At 48.5% G+C, this 22,758-nt stretch overlaps 1 protein-coding gene across 5 annotated transcripts; it reads left to right on the top strand.

Moving 5' to 3' along the window:
- Positions 1-893: 893 nt before the first annotated feature.
- GET1 (guided entry of tail-anchored proteins factor 1) lies at positions 894-21,559 on the top strand. 5 transcript variants are annotated; one of them, XM_055279732.2, is made up of 5 exons: positions 894-911; positions 14,396-14,561; positions 15,447-15,514; positions 16,845-16,959; positions 20,527-21,559. In XM_055279732.2, exons 2-5 carry the CDS (start codon positions 14,396-14,398, stop codon positions 20,598-20,600), a joined length of 423 nt encoding a protein of 140 aa, XP_055135707.1. In that variant the 5' UTR covers positions 894-911; the 3' UTR covers positions 20,601-21,559. The 5 variants fall into 5 exon arrangements, with proteins under 5 accessions (XP_055135707.1, XP_055135704.1, XP_055135705.1 ...); XM_055279729.2 differs by lacking the exon at positions 894-911 and adding an exon at positions 3,192-3,471; XM_055279730.2 differs by lacking the exon at positions 894-911 and adding an exon at positions 3,193-3,405.
- Positions 21,560-22,758: the final 1,199 nt, after the last annotated feature.

Here is a 22,758-nt window from a genome sequence, read left to right as displayed (position 1 = left end):
GCTATGGAAGCTTTGTTCTTTTACTGTTTGCAATAAATCTTGCTATTGCTCACGCTTTGGGCCCACACTGTTTTTATGAGCTGTAACACTCACCGCGAAGGTCTACAGCTTCACTCCTGAGCTAGCAAGAGCACAAACCCACCAGAAGGAAAAAACTCCGAACACATTTTAACATCAGAAGGAACAAACTCCAGACGCGCCACCTTAAGAGCTGTAACACTCACCGTGAGGGTCCGCAGCTTCATTCTTGAAGTCAGACCAAGAACCCACCAATTCTGGACACAATATGTTACAGCAACATTAAGAAGTGAACAGTCTTGTTCTTGTTATGAGCTTTATTTATTTTATTTTATTTTATTTTTTGAGAAGGAGTCTCGCTCTTCCACCCAGGCTGGAGAGCAGTGGTGCGACCTGGGTTCACTGCAGGCTCCGCCCCCTGGGGTTCACGCCATTCTCCTGCCTCAGCCTCCCGCGTAGCTGGGACTACAGGCGTCCGCCACCTCGCCTGGCTAATTTTTTGTATTTTTAATAGAGATGGGGTTTCACCGTGTTAGCCAGGATGGTCTCGATCTCTTGACCTCGTGATCCGCCCGCCTCGGTCTCCCAAAGTGCTGGGATTACAGGCGTGAACCACCGAGTTGTTTACTATCTTAACTTGTGCTAGATGTAGATTGACTCATGCTGAAACACCCTGGCTCTCACATTGTTTTCCATGTGTTGGAAGAGGGTCTCCGCCTTCCATTGTTGGTGCTTTTGTGAAGTTCCTGCACAGGAGAGGGTTGAGTTCTTCAGACTGGGTTGCCTGTGAAGCCCGGGTGCTGCTGCTTCTCCCACCACTGCTGCAAAGTTGAGGACACGCTCCAGGGTTTTTGTTTTTTTTTGTTAGGCGTTCTGGACTGTCCAGGAATTAGGTAATCCTTTTCCTGAAGATAGGTGGCAGTGGGGTGTGGTGGTGGACTTCTCTTTGGCCAGAGGCAGATACTGGGGGCGGATGAAAGGGGTCCAGTGGGGTCGGGGCTGTCATCACTTTTCTTTTTTTTTTTCTTGTTTTTTTTGAGATTGAGTCTCTGTTTCCCAGGCTGGAGTGTAATAGTGCGATCTGGGCTCACTGCAACCTCCGCCTCCTGGGTTCGTGATTCTCCTGCCTCAGCCTCTTGAGTAGCTGGGATTACAGGCGTGTGCCACGCGCCACCATGCCCGACTAATTTTTATATTTTTAGGAGAGAGGGGTTTTCACCATGTTGGTCAGGCTGGTCTCGAACTTCTGACCTCAGGTGATTTACCCAACTCGGCCTCCCAAAATGCTGGAATTACAGGCATGAGCCACCGTGCTTGGCCTATCATCACTTTTCAAGAGGCAGTTTCTCCTAAATCCATCTCAATCTCCAGTGAGAGAGGAGCCAGGAGCCTGGCTGCCGTGCTGCATGGCCCATCCAGGTGGAAGGGAAGGCTATGGAGGAGAGCTAGGCTCCTGCTCTTTGTTTTGGTCAGTTCAGAAGTCACTTATTAACCAATAAGTCCTTTCAGGGAAAGAATTCACTCTACCACTACAGAATAGTTTTGCTTCACATGTTTTCTTGACACAGAAATTTGTAGAACCACAGCCTCTTGCATAATTTATTTATTTCTTTATTTTTTAAGACAAGAGTTTCACTCTTGTCACCCAGGCTGGAGTGCAATGGCGCGATCTCAGCTCACTGCAACCTCCGCCTCCCAGGTTCAAGCGATTCTCCTTCTTCTGCCTCCTGAGTAGCTGGGACTACAGGTGCCCGCCACCACACCCAGCTAATTTTTGTATTTTTAGTAGAGACAGGGTTTTGCCATGTTGGTCAGGCTGGTCTCGAACTCCTGACCTTAGGTGATCCACCTGCTTCAGCCTCCCAAAGTGCTGGGATTACAGGCTTGAGCCACTGCGCCCAGCCGCATAATTATTTTAATTGGTTCATAATAATGAGCCAGAGTTGTACTCTGTTGCCCAGGCTGGAGCACAGTGGTGTGATCACAGCTCACTGCAGCCTCGACCTCCCGGGCTCACGTGATCCTCTCATCTCAGACTCCCTAGTAGCTGGGGCCACAGGCACGTGCCACAGTGCCCAGCTAATTTTCATATTTTATTGTAGAGATGGGGTCTCACTATGTTACCCAGACTGGTTTCAAACTCCTGGGCCTGTGATCTACCTTGCTTGGATCTCCCAAAGTGCTGGGATTACAGGCATGAGCCAGTGTACCTGCAGTCTTGCATCATTTTGATTAGGAATTAGTCCTCAGAAACCAGCCATGGCAGCATGGCAGAAGAGACAGTTGAACATGTCTTGCTTTATCCACTAGGCATACTTTTTTTTTTTTTTTTTTTGAGACGGAGTCTCGCTCTGTCGCCAGAGCTGGAGTGCAGTGGCGCGATCTTGGCTCACTGCAACCTCCGTCTTCCGTGTTCAAGCGATTCTCCTGCCTCAGCCTCAGGAGTAGCTGGGACTACAGGTGCGCGCCACCACTCCCAGCTAATTTTTGTATTGTAGAGACGGGGTTTCACCATGTTGGCCAGGCTGGTTTCGATCCGTTGACCTCATGACCTGCCTGCCTCGGCCTCCCAAAGTGCTGGGATTACAGGCGTGAGCCACCGCGCCCTGCCCACTATGCATACATTTGAGTTGGGATTTTCGCTGCAAAACCTGATCTTCACCTAGATTCAGGTTACTTTATTAACTATTACTAATGATTGTGAACAGTGCATTCTATTAAACTTATTTTTCAGGTATGCAGTTGTGTAAATTGGTTAGACTTACTACAGTGTTTAGATCTGGAACGAAAACGTAAGGCATTTTCCATGTAACTGCTTGGAACACGACAGTTACCTGCTACTATAATTACGGTAGTTTTCTATTTATGGAAGAGTATCTTAAACTTATCTAGAATTAAAAGTTAATTTAAAGAAAGTACTAATTATGACAAAAGCAGGGAGTCGTTAGCACTTGAAACCAGAGTTTGGTACTATGAGAAGGTTTTTAATTTTAAAAAGAAGGAAAAAAAGAAACAACGGACGTCAGAAAACTGGTTCAGCAGGGGTGAGCGAGAGAAGGCTACGGAATCGCAGAAGGCCCAGGAGAAACCTGGAACGTGTTAACCGCTCCAACTGGAGCGGGAGGAAAAAACGGCCCCGCCTCCCGCGAGGGCGACGCAGTGCGCAGGCGCGTCTGCGCGCCTGTTCTGGGGCGTTTGGCTTCACCGCGCAGGCGCGGTCGCCGCTGCTGTTGTGGTCCCCATGGAGCTGCCGTAGCGGACCCAGCACAGCCAGGAGCGTCCGGGATGAGCTCAGCCGCGGCCGACCACTGGGCGTGGTTGCTGGTGCTCAGCTTCGTGTTTGGGTGCAATGTTCTTAGGATCCTCCTCCCGTCCTTCTCATCCTTCGTAAGTGGCTGCCTGGCCTCCCAAGGGCCGGTGGGGATGCCGCCCCAGTCCCCCGGCGGGTCTGGCGTAGGTACAGGGGTCTCAGCTGGGCGACTGAAGGCCGTAGTAGCGTCTTGGTTGGTCCGTAAGCTTTTTTGAGATAGTTGTTAGCGTCTAAAAGGTGCGACGCTTTACCCCCAAATCAGACTTTCTGGATTCTAGGGGGTTGGGAGAAACACCTGGCAACCCTGGGCCACGCTTTCACGTGACAGGACTCTTCTCCCTGTGGGTGGCGGCGGCGAACCTCACACTGGGAGTTCCTAGTGCCCCGCTGCCAGCCTCGTTTCCGTTAATCCTGGTCCGTAGAGGCATTCGAGCAGCCCTCGGCCAGGGTTTCCCAGAGGCCTGGCGGGCGACGTCAGCTGTTGCAGGTCCCGGACAGATGGATCCTGGCGTCCAGGAGCCCACATTCATGGGGTGGGTAGGGTGGGAGACAGGTGCAGAGAGAATCTCAGTACAGCGTGATGCCTTCAATATCCAAGGGAGCAACCAGGTTGGGGAACACTCTCTTTCTGCCAGGTAGTGAGTACATTACCTCCGTCTCACGGCTGCTGGGAGAGGCGAGTATTATCATCCCATCCTCTTTTACCTCCCGGAGGAGTCTGGCTCAGAGAATTTAGTAGTGGCACTAAGCCATCCACCTAGTGACTGGAGGTGGAGATTTGATTGCCTGTTGGAGCAGGGATAGGGATTTGGTGGCAAATTGGACAGGGCGTGGTGGGGTGTGGCCATGGAAGGCGGGAGTACCTTGGGAACTGTCCCCGAGAATGAGCGCCCTCTGTATGCCCACAGCAGAAATGAGGAGCTGTTGGGCAAAGACGGAGACCTCAAAGATTGGGCGCATTCGTTGCAGCATTGTCTTGGAAAACAGTTCTTGCTTTTCTCTCCTAAGATAAATTGGTAGTAGTGGAGTATATTTTATTCCACCAGTATTCATTGAGTGCCTGTTTTGTGCAAAACTCTATTCTTACTCTCTCAATTGTCCTACTGTCTGCATTGTCCTGAGATACAGGGAATTCTCTTTTAACCCGAGTCTCCTTCAGAATCTTTCCTGATGCTATCCAGTCTTTAAGATGATGTCTCAGGCATTGCATAAAAGACTCCTGATGAGCTGGCCCATGCTCATCTTCTTGTTTTTAACTGTAAAATATACATAATATGAAATTTATCATCTTTATCATTTTTAGGTATACAGTTCAGTGGCATTAAGTACATTCACATTTTTGTGCAACCATTATCCCAGAACTTTATTATTATTATTATTTTTTTTTTTTTTTTTGAGACGGAGTCTCGCTTTGTCGCCCAGGCTGGAGTGCAGTGGCGCAATCTCGGCTCACTGCAAGCTCCGCCTCCCAGGTTCACGCCATTCTCCTGCCTCAGCCTCTCGGAGCAGCTGGGACTACAGGCGCCCACCACCACACCCGGCTAATTTTTTGTATTTTTAGTAGAGACGGAGTTTCACTGTGGTCTCGATCTCCTGACCTCGTGATCCGCCCGCCTCGGCCTCCCACAGTGCTGGGATTACAAGCGTGAGCCACCGCGCCCGGCCTATTATTTTTTTAAGACAGGGTCTGGCTCTGTGCAGTGGTGCAATCTCGACTCATTGCAACCTCGGCCTCCCAGATTCAAGTGATCCTCCCACCTCAGCCTCCCAAGTAGCTGGGACCACAGGCATGCACCACCAAGCCCAGGTATTTTTTTATATTTTTAGTAGAGACAGAGCTTTGCCATGTTGGCCATGCTGGTCTCAAACTCCTGACCTCAAGCCATCCGCCCACCCTGGCCTCCCAAAGTGTTGGGATTACAGGTGTGAACCACTGCACCTGGCACCGCTCCCAGAACTTTTTTTTTTTTTTGGAGACAGAGTCTCACTCTGTTGCCTATGTAGGAGTGCAGTGGCCTGATCTTGGCTCACTGCAGCCCCCACCTTCCAGGTTCAAGCGATTCCCTGCCTCAGCCTCCCAAGTAGCTGTGATTCGCGGTGGCTCACGCCTGTAATCCCAGCACTTTGAGAGGCCGAGGCGGGCGGATCATGAGGTCAGGAGATCGGGACCATGCTGGCTAACACAGTGAAACCCCGTCTCTACTAAAAATACAAAAAATTAGCCGGGCGAGGTGGCGGGCGCCTGTAGTCCCAGCTACTCGGGAGGCTGAGGCAGGAGAATGGCGTGAACCCTGGGGGACGGAGCCTGCAGTGAGCCGAGATCGCGCCACTGCACTCCAGCCTGGGCGACAGCGAGACTCTGTCTCAAAAAAAAAAAAAAAAAAAAAAAAAGAAATCCAAGTAGCTGTGATTACAGGTACCTGCCACCATGCCCGGCTAATTTTTGTATTTTTAGTAGAGACAGGGTCTCATTATGTTGCCCAGGCTGGTCTCAAACTCCTGACCTCAAGTGATCTGCGCTCCTTGGCCTCCCAAAGTGCTAGGATTACAGGCATGTGCCACCATGCCCAGCCCCATCCCAGAACTTTTTTTTTATCTCCTCTAACTGAAACTCTCGCACTCATTAAACAACTCTGCATTCCTACCTCTCCCTGGCAGTCACCGTTGTACTTTCTGTCTCTCTGAATTTGACTACTCTTGGGACCTCATATAAGTGGCATCAGACAGTATTTTTCCTTTTGTGACTGGCTTCTTTTCACTCAGCATACTATCCTTAAGGTCCATCCATGGTGTAGCATGAGTCAGGATTTCCTTCCCTTTTAAGGCTGAAGAGTATGCCATTGTACGTATAGGCCACATTTTGTTTATTAATTCATCTGTCTATGGACACTTGGTTTGTTTCTACCTTTTGACTATTGTAGATAATGCTAAAATGTTTACAAATATCTCTTTGAGTCTCTGCTTTCAGTTTTTCTGGACATATACCCAGCAGTGGAATTCCTGGATCTATGGTAATTCTATGTTGAATTTTTTTGGAAAACCACCATACTGTTATCCGTAGCAGCCACACCATTCGACATTCCCACCAGCAATGCAGAAGGGTTCCAGTTGCTCCATATCCTTCAACACGTATTTTTTCTTATTTATTTATTCTATTTATTTATTTATTTATTTATTGTTTTGAGACGGAGTCTTGCTCTGTCGCCCAGGCTGGAGTGCAGTGGTGCGATCTCGGCTCACTGCAAGCTCCGCCTCCCAGGTTCATGCCATTCTCCTGCCTCAGCCTCCTGAGTAGCTGGGACTACAGGTGCCCGCCACCATGCCCAGCTAATTTTTTTGTATTTTTAGTAGAGACGAGGTTTCACCGGATTAGCCAGGATGGTCTCGATCTCCTGACCTCGTGATCCGCCTGTGTCGGCCTCCCAAAGTGCTGGGATTACAAGCTTGAGCTACCTTGCCCGGCCTATTTTTTTATTCTTATTTTTTATTTATTTTATTTATTTATTTTTTGAGACAGAGTCTTGCTCTTGTTGCCCAGGCTGGAGTACAATGGCGCAATCTCGGCTCACTGCAACCTCTGCCCCCCGGGTTCAAGAGATTCTCCTGCCTCAGCTTCCCAAATAGCTGGGATTACAGGTGCCCACCACTACGCCCGGCTAATTTTTGTATTTTTAGTAGAGACGAGGTTTCACCATATTGGCCAGGCTGGTCTCGAACTCCTGATCTCTGGTGATCCACTCGCCTTGGCCTCCCAAAGTGCTGGGATTGCAGGCGTGAGCCACTGTGCCCAGCTTATTTTTATTTTTTTGAGAGGGAGTCTCTCTCTGTCACCCAGGCTGGAGTGCAGTGGCTCAATCTTGGCTCACTGCAACGTCTGTCTCCCGGGTTCAAGCAATTCTTCTGTCTCAGCCTTCCAAGTAGCTGGGATTACAGGTGCATGCCACCATGCTGGGCTAATTTTTTTATTTTTAGTAGAGACGGGGTTTTGCCATGTTGGCGAGGCTGGTCTCGAACTCCTGACCTCAGGTGATCCACCCACCTGGGCCTTCCAAAGTACTGGGATTACAGGCGTGAGCCACCACACCCAGCCCTTTTTTTTTTTTTTTTTTTAATGCTAATCATCCTTTTTTTTTTTTTTTTTTTTTTTTTTTTGAGACGGAGTCTTGCTCTGTCGCCCAGGCTGGAGTGCAGTGGCGGCGCAATCTCGGCTCACTGCAAGCTCCGCCTCCCGGGTTCACGCCATTCTCCTGCCTCAGCCTCTCTGAGTAGCTGGGACTACAGGCGCCCGCCACCACGCCCAGCTAATTTTTTGTCTTTTTAGTAGAGACGGGGTTTCACTGTGGTCTCGATCTCCTGACCTCGTGATCCGCCCGCCTCGGCCTCCCAAAGTGCTGGGATTACAAGCGTGAGCCACCGCGCCCGGCCTAATGCTAATCATCCTAATGGACGTAAGGTGGTGTCTCATTTTAGTTTTGATTTGCATTTCCCTAATAATTAGTGATGAGTATCTTTTCAGATGCTTGTGGCCATCTGTTTATCTTTGGAGACATGGCTAGTCAAATCTTTTGCCCCCTTTTAAAATCCAGTTGTTTTTTGTTGTTGAATTAGTTCCTTTTGTTGTTATTAGACAATTTTTTTTTTTTTTTTTTTTGAGACAGAGTTTCGCTCTGTTGCCCAGGCTGGAGTACAGTGGCGCTATCTTGGCTCACTGCAATCTCTGCCTCCTGGGTTCAATTGATTCTCCTGCCTTAGCCTGCCGAGTAGCTGGGATTACATGCATGCGCCACCACACCCAGCTAATTTTTGTATTTTTTTTTAGTAGAAAGGGGGTTTCAGCATGTTGGCCCGGCTGGTCTTGAACTCCTGACCTCAGGTGATCCACCTGCCTCAGCCTCCCAAAGTGCTGGGATTATAGCTGTGAGTCACCACACCTGGCCAGCAATTTTTTTTTTAACTTTTAAGTTCAGGGATACATGTTCAGGTTTGTTATATAGGTAAACTTGTGTCATGGGTGTTTGTTGTACAGATTATTGCGTCACCCAGTTATTAAGTCTAGTACTCATTAGTTATTTTTCCTGATTGTCTGCCTCCCACCCCCTACCCTCCACCCTCTGAAATAAAAAAATTTGTTTTTAGAGGCCAGGTCTTGCTCTGTGACTCAGGATCTGTGTCCACATCCTGTGCTGCCTCCTACAACCTTATGGCCTCTCTAACCTCAACCCGGTTAGCTTTCCTAAACCATTTTCCTATGATTGTTAACACTTGTTGTTAGCCAGGTTCAAAAGGATAACATAATTATTATCCCAGCAGAGTACACCCACCCTATAATCGGTAATAGAGATGTTTGGCGTGGTCACTGGGTTTGTGGTGAGGGTCTGTGAAAAGCTGTAAGGAACGTGCTGGTCTTCAGTAGGGTCAACTGCTGCTCCTTCACCATCATCAGAGGCTACTTCATCACAGCCTCTGATATGAGATTCAAGTGGGAAAGACTCACGACAAGCAGCAGAAAGTCGAATTGGGAAAACAGTGCCCTCAGGGATGGGGCCACGCTCAGGTACTTAGATTATAACCTCCGTTGGGATGTTTCTGAAGCTTTTGTCCTAGCAGAAGTTAGGGAGGCAGCACCCCGATCTCATCACTCAGTCTAGGCCGCACTGGTCCCCGCACTGTTCCCCCCCTCCCCGCCCCCCGCGTGAGGCCTTAGTCGGTCTGAAGTATCAGAAGTCCGTGGAACAGTTAAGCCTAGCAAGGTCCTGGGAGGCGATCTCAGCTGTCCGCTGCGGTGGGGGTGGGATGCCTGGTAAGGACACCAAGTCCCTGGTGTTGGCGTGGTTGGAATTTTCCTGGGATCACTCCCTCCTCTTCAAGCTGGTCACAGGACGCATGGTTGAGAGAGCCTAGTTCCTTCAGTAGGTGGTCCAGGACTTTCTTCACCTACGGGAGGGGAACAAAGACGCCTTTGGTGAGCACCGGCTCTGCAGCTCTGCAGGTGCAGGGGAGGTGCACTGGGGAGGTGCACTGCGTAGGTGCCCCAGGACTGGCGGGGGCTGAGGGTCCATGCGAACGGCACTACTGCGCAGGCGTCCCAGGACTGGCGCGGGCTCAAGGTCCATGCAAACCGCATGCACTGCGCAGGTGCTCCAGGACTCGCGCGGGGTCAAAGTCCATGCAAGTCGCACGCACTGCGCAGGTGCCCCAGGACTGGCACGGGCTCAGAGTCCACGCAAACCGCACGCACTGCGCAGGCTCTCCAGGACTGGCGCGGGCTCAGTCTATGCAAACCACATACATTGTGCAGGCGCCCTAGGACTGGAGCTGGCTCGGTCCCTGCGAGCCGCACGTACTGCGCAGGCGCCCCAGAGCTGGTGTGGGCTGAGTGGCCACACGAGCCAGACGCACTGCGCAGGCTCCAGGAGGCCCTTCCTCGCAACCCTAGCTTTGCAGATAAAGGACGCTGCATGTGTTGCCTTCTGGGCTTACGGGCCGAGTCCCTTTCAGATTCAACTTTTTCTAAATTATCCTCCTTTTCTGCTGTAAAGAGTGGCCACCTCCTTTTCCCTCTAGGGGACTGAAGCGAGAGGAGGATGTTGCAGGGTTTGCCTCTGTGGTCATCTTCTTAGCACCCCCTCCGCCCCCACATCCTTTTCCTCAGAGCCGTTGCTTAGTGAGTCCCTGCCATGGACCAGGCTTGGGAATGGTTTAGGGGGACGACTCTCTGCTTCACAGGACCTGCCCCAGAACCCTATGACTCAGAAGCGCGCTGGTGAAGTGCGCATGTGCGGGCAGGGCCTCCAGTGGGGCTGTCGTGGGGGCAGCATGCAAGGACTGGGGCTGGCGGCCTGGAGAGCTGCCCGTTTCTCGGCCCTGGCTGGCGGGGGTCCTGGCCGAGAGTGGCATCTGGGGCTGTTCAGGTTCTGGAGCTTCCTGAGTTGGCAGACCCTGTCCCCTGTGTTCAGGGACTCAGGGTGACCTGAGTTGGTGGTTCCTGGGTTTGCCTGCTCTACTGCTGGCAGGGACGAGCACGGGCTATGCACGTTGTCATGCCATCAATTCAGAGATTTACTTTTGTTCTACAAATTAATATTTGCATTATTACATTTAGATTCATATTAAATCTTACACTGCATAATTCTAGAACATTTTAACACTTATATGTGGGTCTTGGATTAACATTGATACATATTTGCAAATTTATACTTTAAAACTTTTTTTTTTTTTTAGAGACAGGGTCTCTGTTGCCCAGGCTGTAGTGTGGTGGTGCCATCATAACTCACAGCAGCCTCAACCTTTCGGGCTCAAGTGATCCCTCCCTCCCCGCCTCAGCCTCCTGAGTAGCTGGGACCACAGGGACCACAGGCGTGCACCACCACACCTGACTAATTTTTAATTTTTTGGTAGAGATTGGGTCTTGCCATGTTGCCCCTCCTGATCTCAAATTCCTGGGCGCAAACGATCCTCCCGCGTCAGTCTCCCAAAGTGCTGGGATTACTGCACTGCGCCTGGCTCAGACAATTTTTATTGTGCTTATACATGTAATAGATGTAAGTATTTTTTCAAGCACCAGTTGTTTTTGTTAACCTTACAAAGCTGCCTTCAGTTTTTCTCAAGTTCACTCTTCTGCCTTCACTCACCTCCCATTCCTGAGTTAATTGTTTTGTGTATTCCCTATAATGCTAAATAATGTCTTGGAATCTCTTTTTAAAATATGGTTTTAAAAGTCAGATTTATTGAAGTGTAATTTGTATAAGGCGAAATTATCAAAAAGTCCTTAGCAGTGTCTGTAGATTTTCCTTGCTTTTGAAAGATAATTTTGTGATTCATCTAAGAGAATTTGGCCCATTCCTATTTCCTTCTCCAGAGTGGATCAGGCTGGAGTATATAACTCCTTTTATAACTATAACTGTGTTGGGTATTGGCCAGGGCAGAGGCACCACAAAGAGAGCTGGATTTGAACCGCCTACTCCCTGCGCAAAGGCTGCCAGAAGCTTCGCTGCAGTTAACACGCTGCGCATGAGCCCCTGGACCCACCACCCCCACTCCCCCTCCCCCCCACTCCCCCTTCCCCCCCACCTTCACCTCATCACGCAGGCGCTGGTAGGAGGCATAACTGCGCGGGTCAGAAACCGCGCGCATGCGCAGACACTCCCAGGCGACTGGCAGGACTCGGCTTCCCAGCTCTAACCCGAGAGTTGTCCCTACTGTGCGGCAGGCGGAGACCTGTGAGCTGGAAGGGGAAGGGGGGGATCTCATTTATTGTGTGCTTGCTGTGTGCCAGGCACACTTTAGATACACTATAACATTTCATCTTTATTAATCTATTTTTAAAATTTCGAAACAAACACAAATGTGCAGAAAAGTTACGCATACAGTCTATACCGATAACTGATTTTGTTTCCTGAACCATTTGGAAGTTGTCAACCCGAACCCCCTCATTCCCAGATACTTTGGTATTCAAAAGAATCTTGGGGGCCGGGCGCAGTGGCTCACGCCTTTAATCCCAGCACTTTGGGAGGCTGAGGCTGGCAGATCGCTTGAGCTCAGGAGTTCACTGGCAACATAGTGAAACCATGTGTCTACTAAAACTAAAAAAAAATTAGTCGAGTGTGGTGGTGCAGGCCTGTAGTCCCAGATACTCAGGAGGCTCAGGTGGCAGTATCGCTTGAGCCCAGGAAGTCGAGGTTGCAGGGAGCCGAGATCTAATGCAGGCGTCAAGTACGTTACCACGATCTGATCCTCAGACCCCATGCAGGTTCCCCACGTTTTGCAGTAACGTCCTTAACAGGGAAAGGACCCAGTTCGGAATCACGCATTGCATTTCCCGGCCTCTAGCCTCCTGTCTGGAGGAGTTTCCCAGTCTTCCCTTGACTTTCATGGCTGTCATTTGTGAGTGTCAGAGGCCAGTGATTTCGCAGAATGGACGCCCACTGGCATGTCTGATACTTGGTAGGGATTTCTGAGAGGCAGTGCTGTGTTCTCATTGTGTCTCATCCGCTGGTGTGGGGCTGGGATTTGGGGATGTTCGCTGATCCCTTGGGGTAGGTGGCAGAGGCGCCTCTGAGGGATCTGGTCTTGGGGCGCCCACGCAGTCCTTGGACTAGGCCTTCCCGGCGGGTCTCCGGGCGCCACCTGGCGGCCACTGCCCACTGCTCCGTTGCGCTCCAGTCACCCCTCCCCTCCCGGTGCCGTGGCCCGGGGCGGCCGTTCCCTGGAGAGTGGATGGCTGGGGCTGGTGCAGGGAGCAGGGGCCTGCGGGGGCGGCGCAGGTGGGCCTCCAGGTCATGCGGGGCCCCTCTGCTCACAGGGACCAGCCAGGCCAGCCTGGGGAGGGTGCCTCTTTATGTCTGTATTCCTCTGCCTATCTGTGGAAACCACAGATCTCCAATTCTAAGCCAACACCACAAGATTCATTCTGCTTCTCTCCGAGACGCCTGCCTGCTTTCCTTCCTCCATCCCTTCCTCCGTTCTTCCCTTCCTTCCTTCACCAGGTTATGAAAATGGCTAATTTTTCATATTTTTTGTAGAGACAGGGTTTCACCATGTTGCCAAGGCTGGTCTCGAACTCCTGGGCTCAAGCGATTCACCTGCCTTGGCCTCCCAAAGTGTTGGGATTATAGATATGAGCCACCGAACCCGGCCTTTTTTCTTTTGTCTCTTTTTTTTTTTTTTTTTTTTTTGAGACAAGGTCTCACCCTGTTGCCCAGGCTGGAGTCCAATGGCATGATCTCAGCTCACTGCAGCCTTGAACTCCTGTACACAAGAGATCCTCCCACCCCAGCCTCCAGAGTGTTAGGATTGCAGGCCGAGCCACCGTGCCAGGCCGAGGCATCTTTCTAAGTGTCTTCGCTGAAAGTGAGAAGACTGGCTTCCGTTACTCTCAATATGTTTATTTCTGTGATCACCCTTTTGTAATTAATCTCTGGTGTCCACCACCCACTGTTACCCATGTGAGTGCATGCCTCTCCCCACCTGGGCTCCGACACTGGCAGGGTTCCTTCTTGTCTTGTATGTCCGTCTCCCTCACCCTACAGACCGTGACTCCTGTGTCAGGCTGCCCTGTCTTGGGGACCCCTGTATCACCATGCCTGGCCCTGATGCCTCTTGCCAGGGTGCCATTCTATGGGAAGGCCCTCTGCACTGAGCTTGGGCGCTGACACTCTGCCCCGGGCCCCTGCCTCACCACTGTTACCCTGCACCTGCACCTTGCTCTGCCCCGTCTAATCTAGGACTGAATTCTTCAGGGAGGGGAGAGGATACATGTTCCCTGTCACTGGAATAACAGCTCTGGTGATGGAATTGGTTTTCATTTCATAATTGCAATTTTAGTTACAGTGAAAGAGACAAACATTTGTATTGGAGCAAATTCATGGGCATATCTGTAAAAGGAAAAATACAGCTTGAATAGCAATTTGAATATGAGGTGTTTTTTTTTTTTGTGGTGGTTACAGGGAGCCGAAAAAGGCAGCAGAGGCTGGCTGTGTAGGTAGAGGGCAGCTTGCCCCGTTGGCAGAGGCGGGAGTAGGATGTTGGAGGAAGGTGTACCCGTTCTGTCTGGTCAAACCCATGCTGGAGTCGTCTCAAAAGCAGTGGCAGGGGAGTTCCCTCAAGGGGCTGCTCCAGACTGCCTGGAGATGGGGCCGGCTGGGATTCCAAAGAAAGAAGCACTACACGCCAGGGTGATAAGTCCACAGCATTCATGACGGGAACTTACAAGAGCTGCGGCAGTCCCGGGACAGCCAGTAAGAGAAAGGGACGTTTACCTAGGGCTGTCTGCCACCAGGGGGTTGGGGTATGGAGTGTATGTGGGAGTTTAAGGACTTTGTCATGGCGGGGCTAGTTTGTAGGTGTTTCTCAGCAGGATGAATCTCCCAGTGTTCTCCAGCAACAGCCTGTACTCTTTATCAGTCCTGGGAACGTTCACTACCCCAGTTTGCATTCAGTCCTGCAGAGAAACACACAACTGGCTGGGTCACAGAGTGGTCAGGGCATAGACAGAAAGTAGCGGGGGACTGGGGGACCCTCCTATGACCCGTGTTGGAAGGTGCTGATCCCCGCTGTCCGCTCTGCCAGATGTCCAGGGTGCTGCAGAAGGACGCGGAGCAGGAGTCACAAATGAGAGCGGAGATCCAGGACATGAAGCAGGAGCTCTCCACGGTCAACATGATGGATGAGTTTGCCAGATACGCCAGGCTGGAAAGAAGGATCAACAAGATGACGGATAAGCTCAAAACCCACGGTACTGTGTCCCTTGCAGCCTGAAGGCTTCATGAGAGCTGATTAATAGAGAAGTCTGTATGTAAAGATTAGTAGAATATATGCTTTGCTTCTTGGATGTTCTGAATATCGATGGAAACTTTTAAGCTATCTGGAGGAAACTCAGTAATAATTATTACTTTCTTCTTATTTGCTGGTGAGCCTTTGCTTTCTAAGCACAGAAATATTTAAGATCCTCTCAGATTTTCCTCAGAGCCACCTCTTTATTGTAGGTTTTCATTTTTAAATTCATCACTTTTCTGAAAGAAGCCCAGAAAAAAAAGTCTCACAGTGGATTCCCAGATGCTTTTGTTCCACTCTCTAGAAAAATGCCCAGCAGTGTCCTCTTCCGAGTGTCACCTCCCGGGTACAGTCTCCTGTGATGAAGAATGCTTTCTCAGGGCAGCCTGTGTGCTGAGGGACCCCATGCACAGTGTGTGCGCAGTCAGAGAGCTGTCTCTGTGGCTAGGAAAACAGACAAAGGGGGCCTGTCCAGGCCCAGGACAAGCTGCACTTGCACCAGGGATTAGTGTACTGTGCAGACTGGGAAATAGGGAGGAAGATTTAGTCCTGTTGGTAAGTGGTAACTGTATTATACAAAGAATCTTTGATTCCATGAGTCGTTTTGAGAGTTTTCAAAATTAAAGCTATTCAAATCTCCATCTGAGTAGGATGCTATTTTAAATAATGGCATAATGAGGTGGTAGGTGACTTAAAAATTCGATTTTATATTTTCTAAATATGTTGAGTGATTGTTCCATTTATAATCAGAAAGCGTATTATAAGGGAAAATAAGATTTCTGTGTATTTGAATATCTTGTTAATTTTTCACGACTGACATAATTGTTTATCCTGTTTTTCCTTTCAGTGAAAGCTCGGACAGCTCAATTAGCCAAGATAAAATGGGTGATAAGTGTCGCTTTCTACGTATTGCAGGTAAGTGTGCTAGAGCATCAGCCGGGTCATTGGAGTTGGTGACCCCGGCCTCCAGAGCGGTGCCTGCAGATCCAGGGCTGGGAGTTTGGGCTGTTCCACCTTCAGCTGTCGTGTCATGTGTCCCTGCCCACACGGAGCTCTAAACACTGTCGGTCTACAAGTCAGACTAAAAGGAAGCCTTTCTCTTGAGGAGAGTTGTTAAAGTTTGGGACTTTTTGGCAGATGAACTGTGAAGTAAGTTCTTGGAGAGCTTTCACCGTGCCTTCATCCCAGTGTGGTTTGAAGGGCCTGGTGGGATGAAGCACGAAGCTTAGAGATGACATCGGTTTTCTCTGAGATCTTCAATACTTTTGGCCCTTACTTGTTACCTGGTGTACTTCATGTGCACGCTCCACCCTCCAGGTAGAGAACCAGCTTTTCCGACTGGAATTGGCTTCTAGCCTCCCTGCCTGGGGCTTAACCCTCATAGCCTCTCCTGGAGCTGTTGCTGGGCTCTGCTCTGCCCCAAGAGTGCAGTTGTGCTGCCCAGACACCTTTAGCAGCTGCTGTAAATATCCGAGTTGCAGTACCATGTGATCTAGTACCGAGGCAAAGGATTCAAGCCCACCCCCCAGAAAGCTTAGTTTGGCGGGGTATATTTAAGGAAATTGATTCTGAGGCACTGTCATTTGCTAAGAGGTAAGTTTCCTGCAGACAAAGGAGTTAGGCCAGCAGCCCTCTTTCATGTCTCTTCTGAGCGGCCTGTTCAAGCCAGGGAGGGGACAGATGACAATCGAAGGAATGCTGCGGGGGGATGGAGGGAAATAAAGCATCCCCCACCATTGAAACTTACAGGGCTCACCTCTGCGTGCCTTGCTAACACTGGTGTATGTGGGAGAATTCACTCGTTTTTCCAAGGATGGCTTTCGTCACTAGTAAGGTGTTTTGAGCATACAGTCTGGCTGCTCAAAGGAGATACTCAGTGAGAAAAGCACACCCATGTTATGGGAGACTTTGGTTAGTTTATCAGCTAATCTAAATTATGTGTAGATTGTATTCATCCTAAAACAGTGAAATGCCAGTTCACATAGGAAGGCTCGCCTACTTGTTGGCAGTGTGCAGACATACTGCTGAGCTCGTCTTTAATTAGACTTTCTCATTCAAGGTTTCACCAAGGGACATTAGTGGCTGTGTGTGCTCATCTGTTGTCTGTGGGGACTGGGTTCCTAGGCTTGAGGTGCTCAGTCTGGAGAGTTTTCCTGGGTTTATTTTCGCATTTCCCCGTCCTCCCTTCTGTGTGGTCGGTTGTGTGATCGGCAAGCTGCTTCGCTCACCAGAGGTGTCTTTCCAGGCTGCCCTGATGATCTCACTCATTTGGAAGTATTATTCTGTCCCTGTGGCTGTCGTGCCGAGTAAATGGATAACCCCTCTAGACCGCCTGGTAGCCTTTCCTACTAGAGTAGCAGGTAAGAATTTTCTGGGAGATGCAGTGGAAGAGTGTGGATAGGCTTATGTAGAGGTGTGTGGTAGAAGATTAAGTTAGCCTGGCATCCTCCTCACCGTCCATTTAGTGAGCGGGGTTTTGTGTCTCAGCCTCACACGAGGCTTCCCATGAAGAAACTGAGGTCTAAAAAAGTTACTTCACTTGTCCAGCGTCACCAAAATGTTAAGGAGCAAAGCTAGAATTCAGTCCTAGGTCTGTTTCCAGGATCCATGCCCAATACGTCAAGTCTGATACCCCATTGAAACACTAGCTGTAGTTCCAAAATTCTGTATCTTTTCAATCCCTATTATGGTTGGCTTCTCTGTAGCACTTGCTGCTCTTGGCTATTCTTTTATTTTTTATTTTTTGAGACACAGTCTCACTCCGTCACCCAGGCTGGAGTCAGTGGTGCGATCTTGGCTCACTGCAACCACCTCTGCCTCCCAGGTTCAAGCAATTCTTATGCCTCAGCCTCCCAACTAGCTGAAATTACAGGCGTGCACTACCATGCCCAGCTAATTTTTGTATTTTTAGTAGAGACAGCGTTTCACCATGTTGGCCAGGCTGGTCTCAAACTCCTGACCTTAAGTTATCCTCACGCCTTGGCCTCCCAAAGTACCGAGATTACAGGCATGAACCACTATGCCCAGCCATGTTCTTTTATTTTTGAAGATAATTTTTTTAAGATATTAAAAGTAGTACATGTCACTATAGAATGATTAGAAATATAGCTATCAATTAAAAATCCCAGCTGGGTGCAGTGACTCACGCCTGTAATCCCAGCACTTTGGGAGGCCAAGGTGGGCGGATTGCCTGAGCTCAGGAGTTTGAGACCAGCCTGGGCAACATGTTGAAACCCCGTCTCTACTAAAATACAAAACATTAGCTGGGCGTGGTGGTGCGTGCCTGTAATCCCAGCTACTTGGGAGGCTGAGGTGTGAGAATCACTTGAATCCAAGAGAGGGAGGTTGCAGTGAGCTGAGATCACGCCACTGTACCCCAGCCTGGGTGACAGAGTGAGAATCTGTCTCAAATAAATAAAAAATAAGATTCCTATTAGCTTTTAATGCTGTGATATATTTTTCTTTGCCTTTTTTTCCCATTTATTTTGATATAATTAAGGTCACCTGGCACATAACATTTTGTACCTCCTTTTTACTTTATAGGGTAAGCCTATTCCCACATGTTTTAGTTTGTTAGGGTGAAGTGAAATACTATAAACTGGGTAGCTCATAAACAACAGAAATTTATTTCTCACTGTTCCGGAGCCTGGGGAGTCCAAGATCAAGGTGCCGGCAGATTTGATGTCTGATGATGGCCCGTTTTCCGTTCATGGACGGTGCCTTCTCGCTATGTCCTTGCATGGTGGAAGGACAAGCTCCTTTAGGCCTCTTTTATAAGGGCACTAATCCCATTCACAAGGACTCTGCCCTAGTGACTTAATCACCTCCCAGAAGGCCCCAATTCTTAATGCCATCACTGAGGGGGGTAGCATATTAACATATGAATTTTAGGGGGATACAAACATTCAGACCATATCAGTACATTTCTTTTCTTTTCTTTTTGAGGCAGGGTCTTGCTGTGTTGCCCAGGCTGGCAGTGGCACCCTCATAGCTCACTACAGCCTCGAACTCCTTGGCTCAAGTGGTCCTCCCACCTTAGTCTCCTGAATAGTTACGATAACAGTTGCACACCACCATGCCCAGCTAATTAAAAAAAATGTTTTTTATAGAGATGGGGTCTTGCTTTGTTGCTTAGGTTGGTCCCAAACTCCTGGCATCAAGCAATCCTCCCTCCTCAGCCTCTCAAAGTGCTGGGATTATAGGCGTGAGTCACCTTGCCTGGCAAATTTCTTTATTAAGGAATTTTCAGTAGCTGTTCTTCATTTAGATACGTCATTTGCAAATTTTCCTGATGAAGGATATTTATTCCGGTCCTGATTTTTTGCTATTAAAGATAATGCTGCAGCACACATCTTTGCTGGTCTTTGGTTGTGATTTGTGATTATGCTAGAGGTGAATACTGTATCAAAAGGCATGACTATTTCTTTTTTTTTTTTTTTTAAGACCGAGTCTCACTCTGTCGCCCAGGCTGGAGTGCAGTGGCGTGATCTCTGCTCACTGCAACTTCTGCCTCCCTGGTTCAAGTGGTTCTCCTGCCTCAGCCTCCTCAGTAGCTGGGATTACAGGTGCCCACCACCACGGCCGACTAATTTTTGTAGTTTTAGTAGAGACAGGATTTCACCATGTTGGCCAGGCTGGTCTTGAACTCCTGACCTCAGGTGATCCACCTGCCTTATCCTCCCAAAGTGCTGGGATTACAGGCGTGAGCCACTGTGCCTGGCCAGGAATGGCTGTTTCAAAGACTCCCAGTTTAGCTACCACCCCTGTCCCCTTCCCCACCCTTTCCTTCCCCTCTCCTTTGTTTGACACAGCTGGGCCTAGGCCAGGAGCTCTGCACTGCCGGCCAGAGAAGCATCCAGCCACCCTTCCATGCATCCAGCAGGGCCGTGGGCCACTCTTGCAGCCTGTCTTCCTGGACAGGGGGATATGTATGCCTCTCCATTATTGGTGGGGCAAGAAAGGCATAGGTAGACATTGCTTTGTTTATAATGCTTTTGAGAAAGGAAAAATAAATAATCTTACAGGTTTGGTTTTGGAATCTATTAATATCATAAATAGTAACGCACATCTCTCTGGCAGGAAAGGGAAATTCAGCTCAGGGTCCACTGTTCACTGCAATTCCTGCTTAGTAAAGAATGCAGCCCTATGATTCTATAGAAAGTGACAAATTCGGGTCGGGCACGGTGGCTCATACCTGTAATCCCAGCACTTTTGGAGGCCGAGGCGGGTGGATCATCTGAGGTCAGGAGTTTGAGACCAGCCTGACCCACATGGTGAAACCATGTCTCCACTAAAAGTACAAAAATTAGCCAGGCGTAGGCCGGGTGCGGTGGCTCATGCCTGTAATGCCGGCACTTTGTGAGGCTGAGGCGGGTGGATCATGAGTTCAGGAGATCGAGACCATGGTGAAACCCCATCTCTACTAAAAATACACAAAATTAGCTGGGCACGGTGGCGGGCACCTGTAGTCCCAGCTACTTGGGAGGCTGAGGCAGGAGAATGACGTGAACCCAGGAGGCAGAGGTTGCAGTGAGCTGAGATCGCGCCACTGTACTCCAGCCTGGGTGACAGAGCGAGAATCTGTCTCAAAATAAAAAAAAAAGGTTAGTCAGGTGTGGTGGTGCACACCTGTAATCCCAGCTACTCGGGAGGCTGAGGCAGGAGAATCGCTTGAGCCCAGGAGGCAGAGGTGCAGTGAGCCGAGATCACACCATTACACTCCAGCCTGGGGGACAGAGCGAGACTCCGCCTCGAAAAAAAAAAAAAGAAAGTGACAAATTTGAACCTATGAAACATAAACTTCACCTCAGCCCAGCACTGCTCAAAAAGAATGGAAATACTCTCTTTGCTGTGAGTTAAAGACAGCAGAGACAGATGTGGGCAGCACTGCTGGTACACTCTCTCATGGTGAATTTCTTTATTTTCAGGTGGTGTTGGAATTACCTGTTGGATTTTAGTCTGTAACAAAGTTGTGGCTATTGTGCTTCATCCGTTCAGCTGAACAGGAAGATGGATACAGCTATGAGACTTTTAAAAATGGATTTTCTCTTATTAGGTTAAAAATCTGATTTAGACTGTTTTGTTTTTTAAGAAACAAAAGTGCACAGTTTAGATTTTTTTTTTGTTGAATATGTTTGTTCTTGGACTTTATGAGAGAGTCTTATAAGAATCATGATTTTCTACACCTGTCATTGAGCCAAGAAAGTCCAGTTTATGACATGTATGTACTAGCGAACACCGTTCTAGATCTGTACGAAATGTGAAATGTTTAGGGACATCTCCGTGCTGTCACTTCTGATTTACCCTCTTATGTATTTTGGTCATATTGCCAGCTGGAAAGTCAAAATTTTCTAACAACTTTAAGTAAGTTCTTTGAAGACTTAGTGCTGTTTTTAATCCAGTTTAGAAAGTAACTTAATTTTAATACCACTACTAAAAATTTGAAAATTTCTTCTTTAATCACATTCAATACAGTTAAAAGAACAACACTAATTGACATTGCATGGGCTTTTTCTCCCTTTGTTTAAAATGTCATTTGTTGAGCAAGAGTTGTATAGTATTATCTACTTACTTGAGACTGTTAATTTTTCATTACAGTGTTTTGTAAATTTATCCATGAGACCATAATGCATTGTTTTGTGCTCAACTTGTGTTTTGTATTTAAAGCATTTTGAATGAAGTGTATTTTGTAAGCATTTAATATTTATACTCTTTAGAATGGAACACAGAAAACAAACCTTATAAGGCCTGATTAAATTAATCTGAACCAATAACCTGTGTGGCCCATAAAGTATAATTCTATTAAATGTTCCTTAAAACACTTTTTTTCTAATTAAAATCTTTGCAAGTGCTTGTGTAACTTCCTGCCTTACAGCTGCTTGTTTGCTGTGAGCCACCCGCAACTGACAAGTGGCTGTTAACTTAGTCACCATATCACAGTAAAGCTGAATTCTCTCACTAGTTTCTGCAAGTTCATATTTGTATTCGTTTGTTTCCTACTGATCGAGTAAGTAGTTGGTCGTTATTTTAGCTGATGGGACTGCGAAAAGACAAGTGCTGTGGTCCTTTAGTTGATTGTCATGCTGAAGAGCACCAGAGCAGCTTTTGGGTTCCACTTACTCAAACACACGTGCACTGCAGGCTTACCCAGCACCAAGTTTACTTAGCTTTAAGAAAGGACAGAGAGTAGGGAACACAGCCACAGCCTGGTGGAGGAACTCGACACCAGCTTCCAGTGTCCATCACTACACGGGATACATTTTGCCCACAAAGGATGAGAAGCCAGCCTGGGGAGGAGATGAGAACAGCACACGGAAGCTGCAGGAACTAGTCACTCAGACGAAATGTAACACCAAGGGAGCACGTGCCTAACTCCCGTTTTAGTAAGCCGCAGGCAGAAATGATGGCGGACAATCAACAGTGCACCGGCCATGTAGAGCGCGCCCAGGGAACTGCTGGGATCACTCATCCGCATACAGGGTCCCTGATGATACCCGTTTCTCTTAAAGATATTCCCATTCAGTTGTTACAAGAATTTTGACAAATCTCACTGAGGCTAGAGGTAAAAATTTCTAGTTAACAGCCATTAACTTTCCCCATGCGTGAATAGTTTGTGATGATTAAATAGGGGAAATGTAAATGTCCTTTATGTTTCACATTATTGTGTCTTTTTAGAAATTACACAGTTGTTTTTTTTTTTGAGATGGGAGTCTTGCTCTGTCACCCAGGCTGGAGTGCAGTGGTGTGATGTCGGCTCACTGCACCCTGTGCCTCCTGGGTTCAAGTGATTCTCTTACCTCAGCCTCCTGAGTAGCTGGGATTACAGGCGCCCGCCATCACGCCCAGCTAATTTTTGTATTTTTAGTAGAGACAGGATTTCACCATGTTGGCCAGGTTGGTCTCGAACTCCTGACCTCAGCTTATCCACCCGCCTCGGCATCCCAAAGTGCTAGGATTACAGGCGTGAGCCACTGTGCCCAGCCTACAATTTGTTTTAAGAGATGATGAACATGGTGATGAATTCAGAAGGTAGAGAAAGGGCTACAGTAAATGTGCATCTTATGACTCTTGTCCCCCAGTTTCCCAAAGTTTTCCTCTGTTACCAGCTTCTTATGATTCTGCCAGTGATATTCCATGCATTTATGAATATTAATACATGT

This window comes from Symphalangus syndactylus, chromosome 5, assembly GCF_028878055.3.
Source record: "Symphalangus syndactylus isolate Jambi chromosome 5, NHGRI_mSymSyn1-v2.1_pri, whole genome shotgun sequence".
In the NCBI taxonomy this organism is placed as follows: Eukaryota; Metazoa; Chordata; class Mammalia; order Primates; family Hylobatidae; genus Symphalangus; species Symphalangus syndactylus.
Note: the sequence above shows the minus strand (reverse complement) of the source record. Positions and strands in the feature narration are given on the sequence as shown.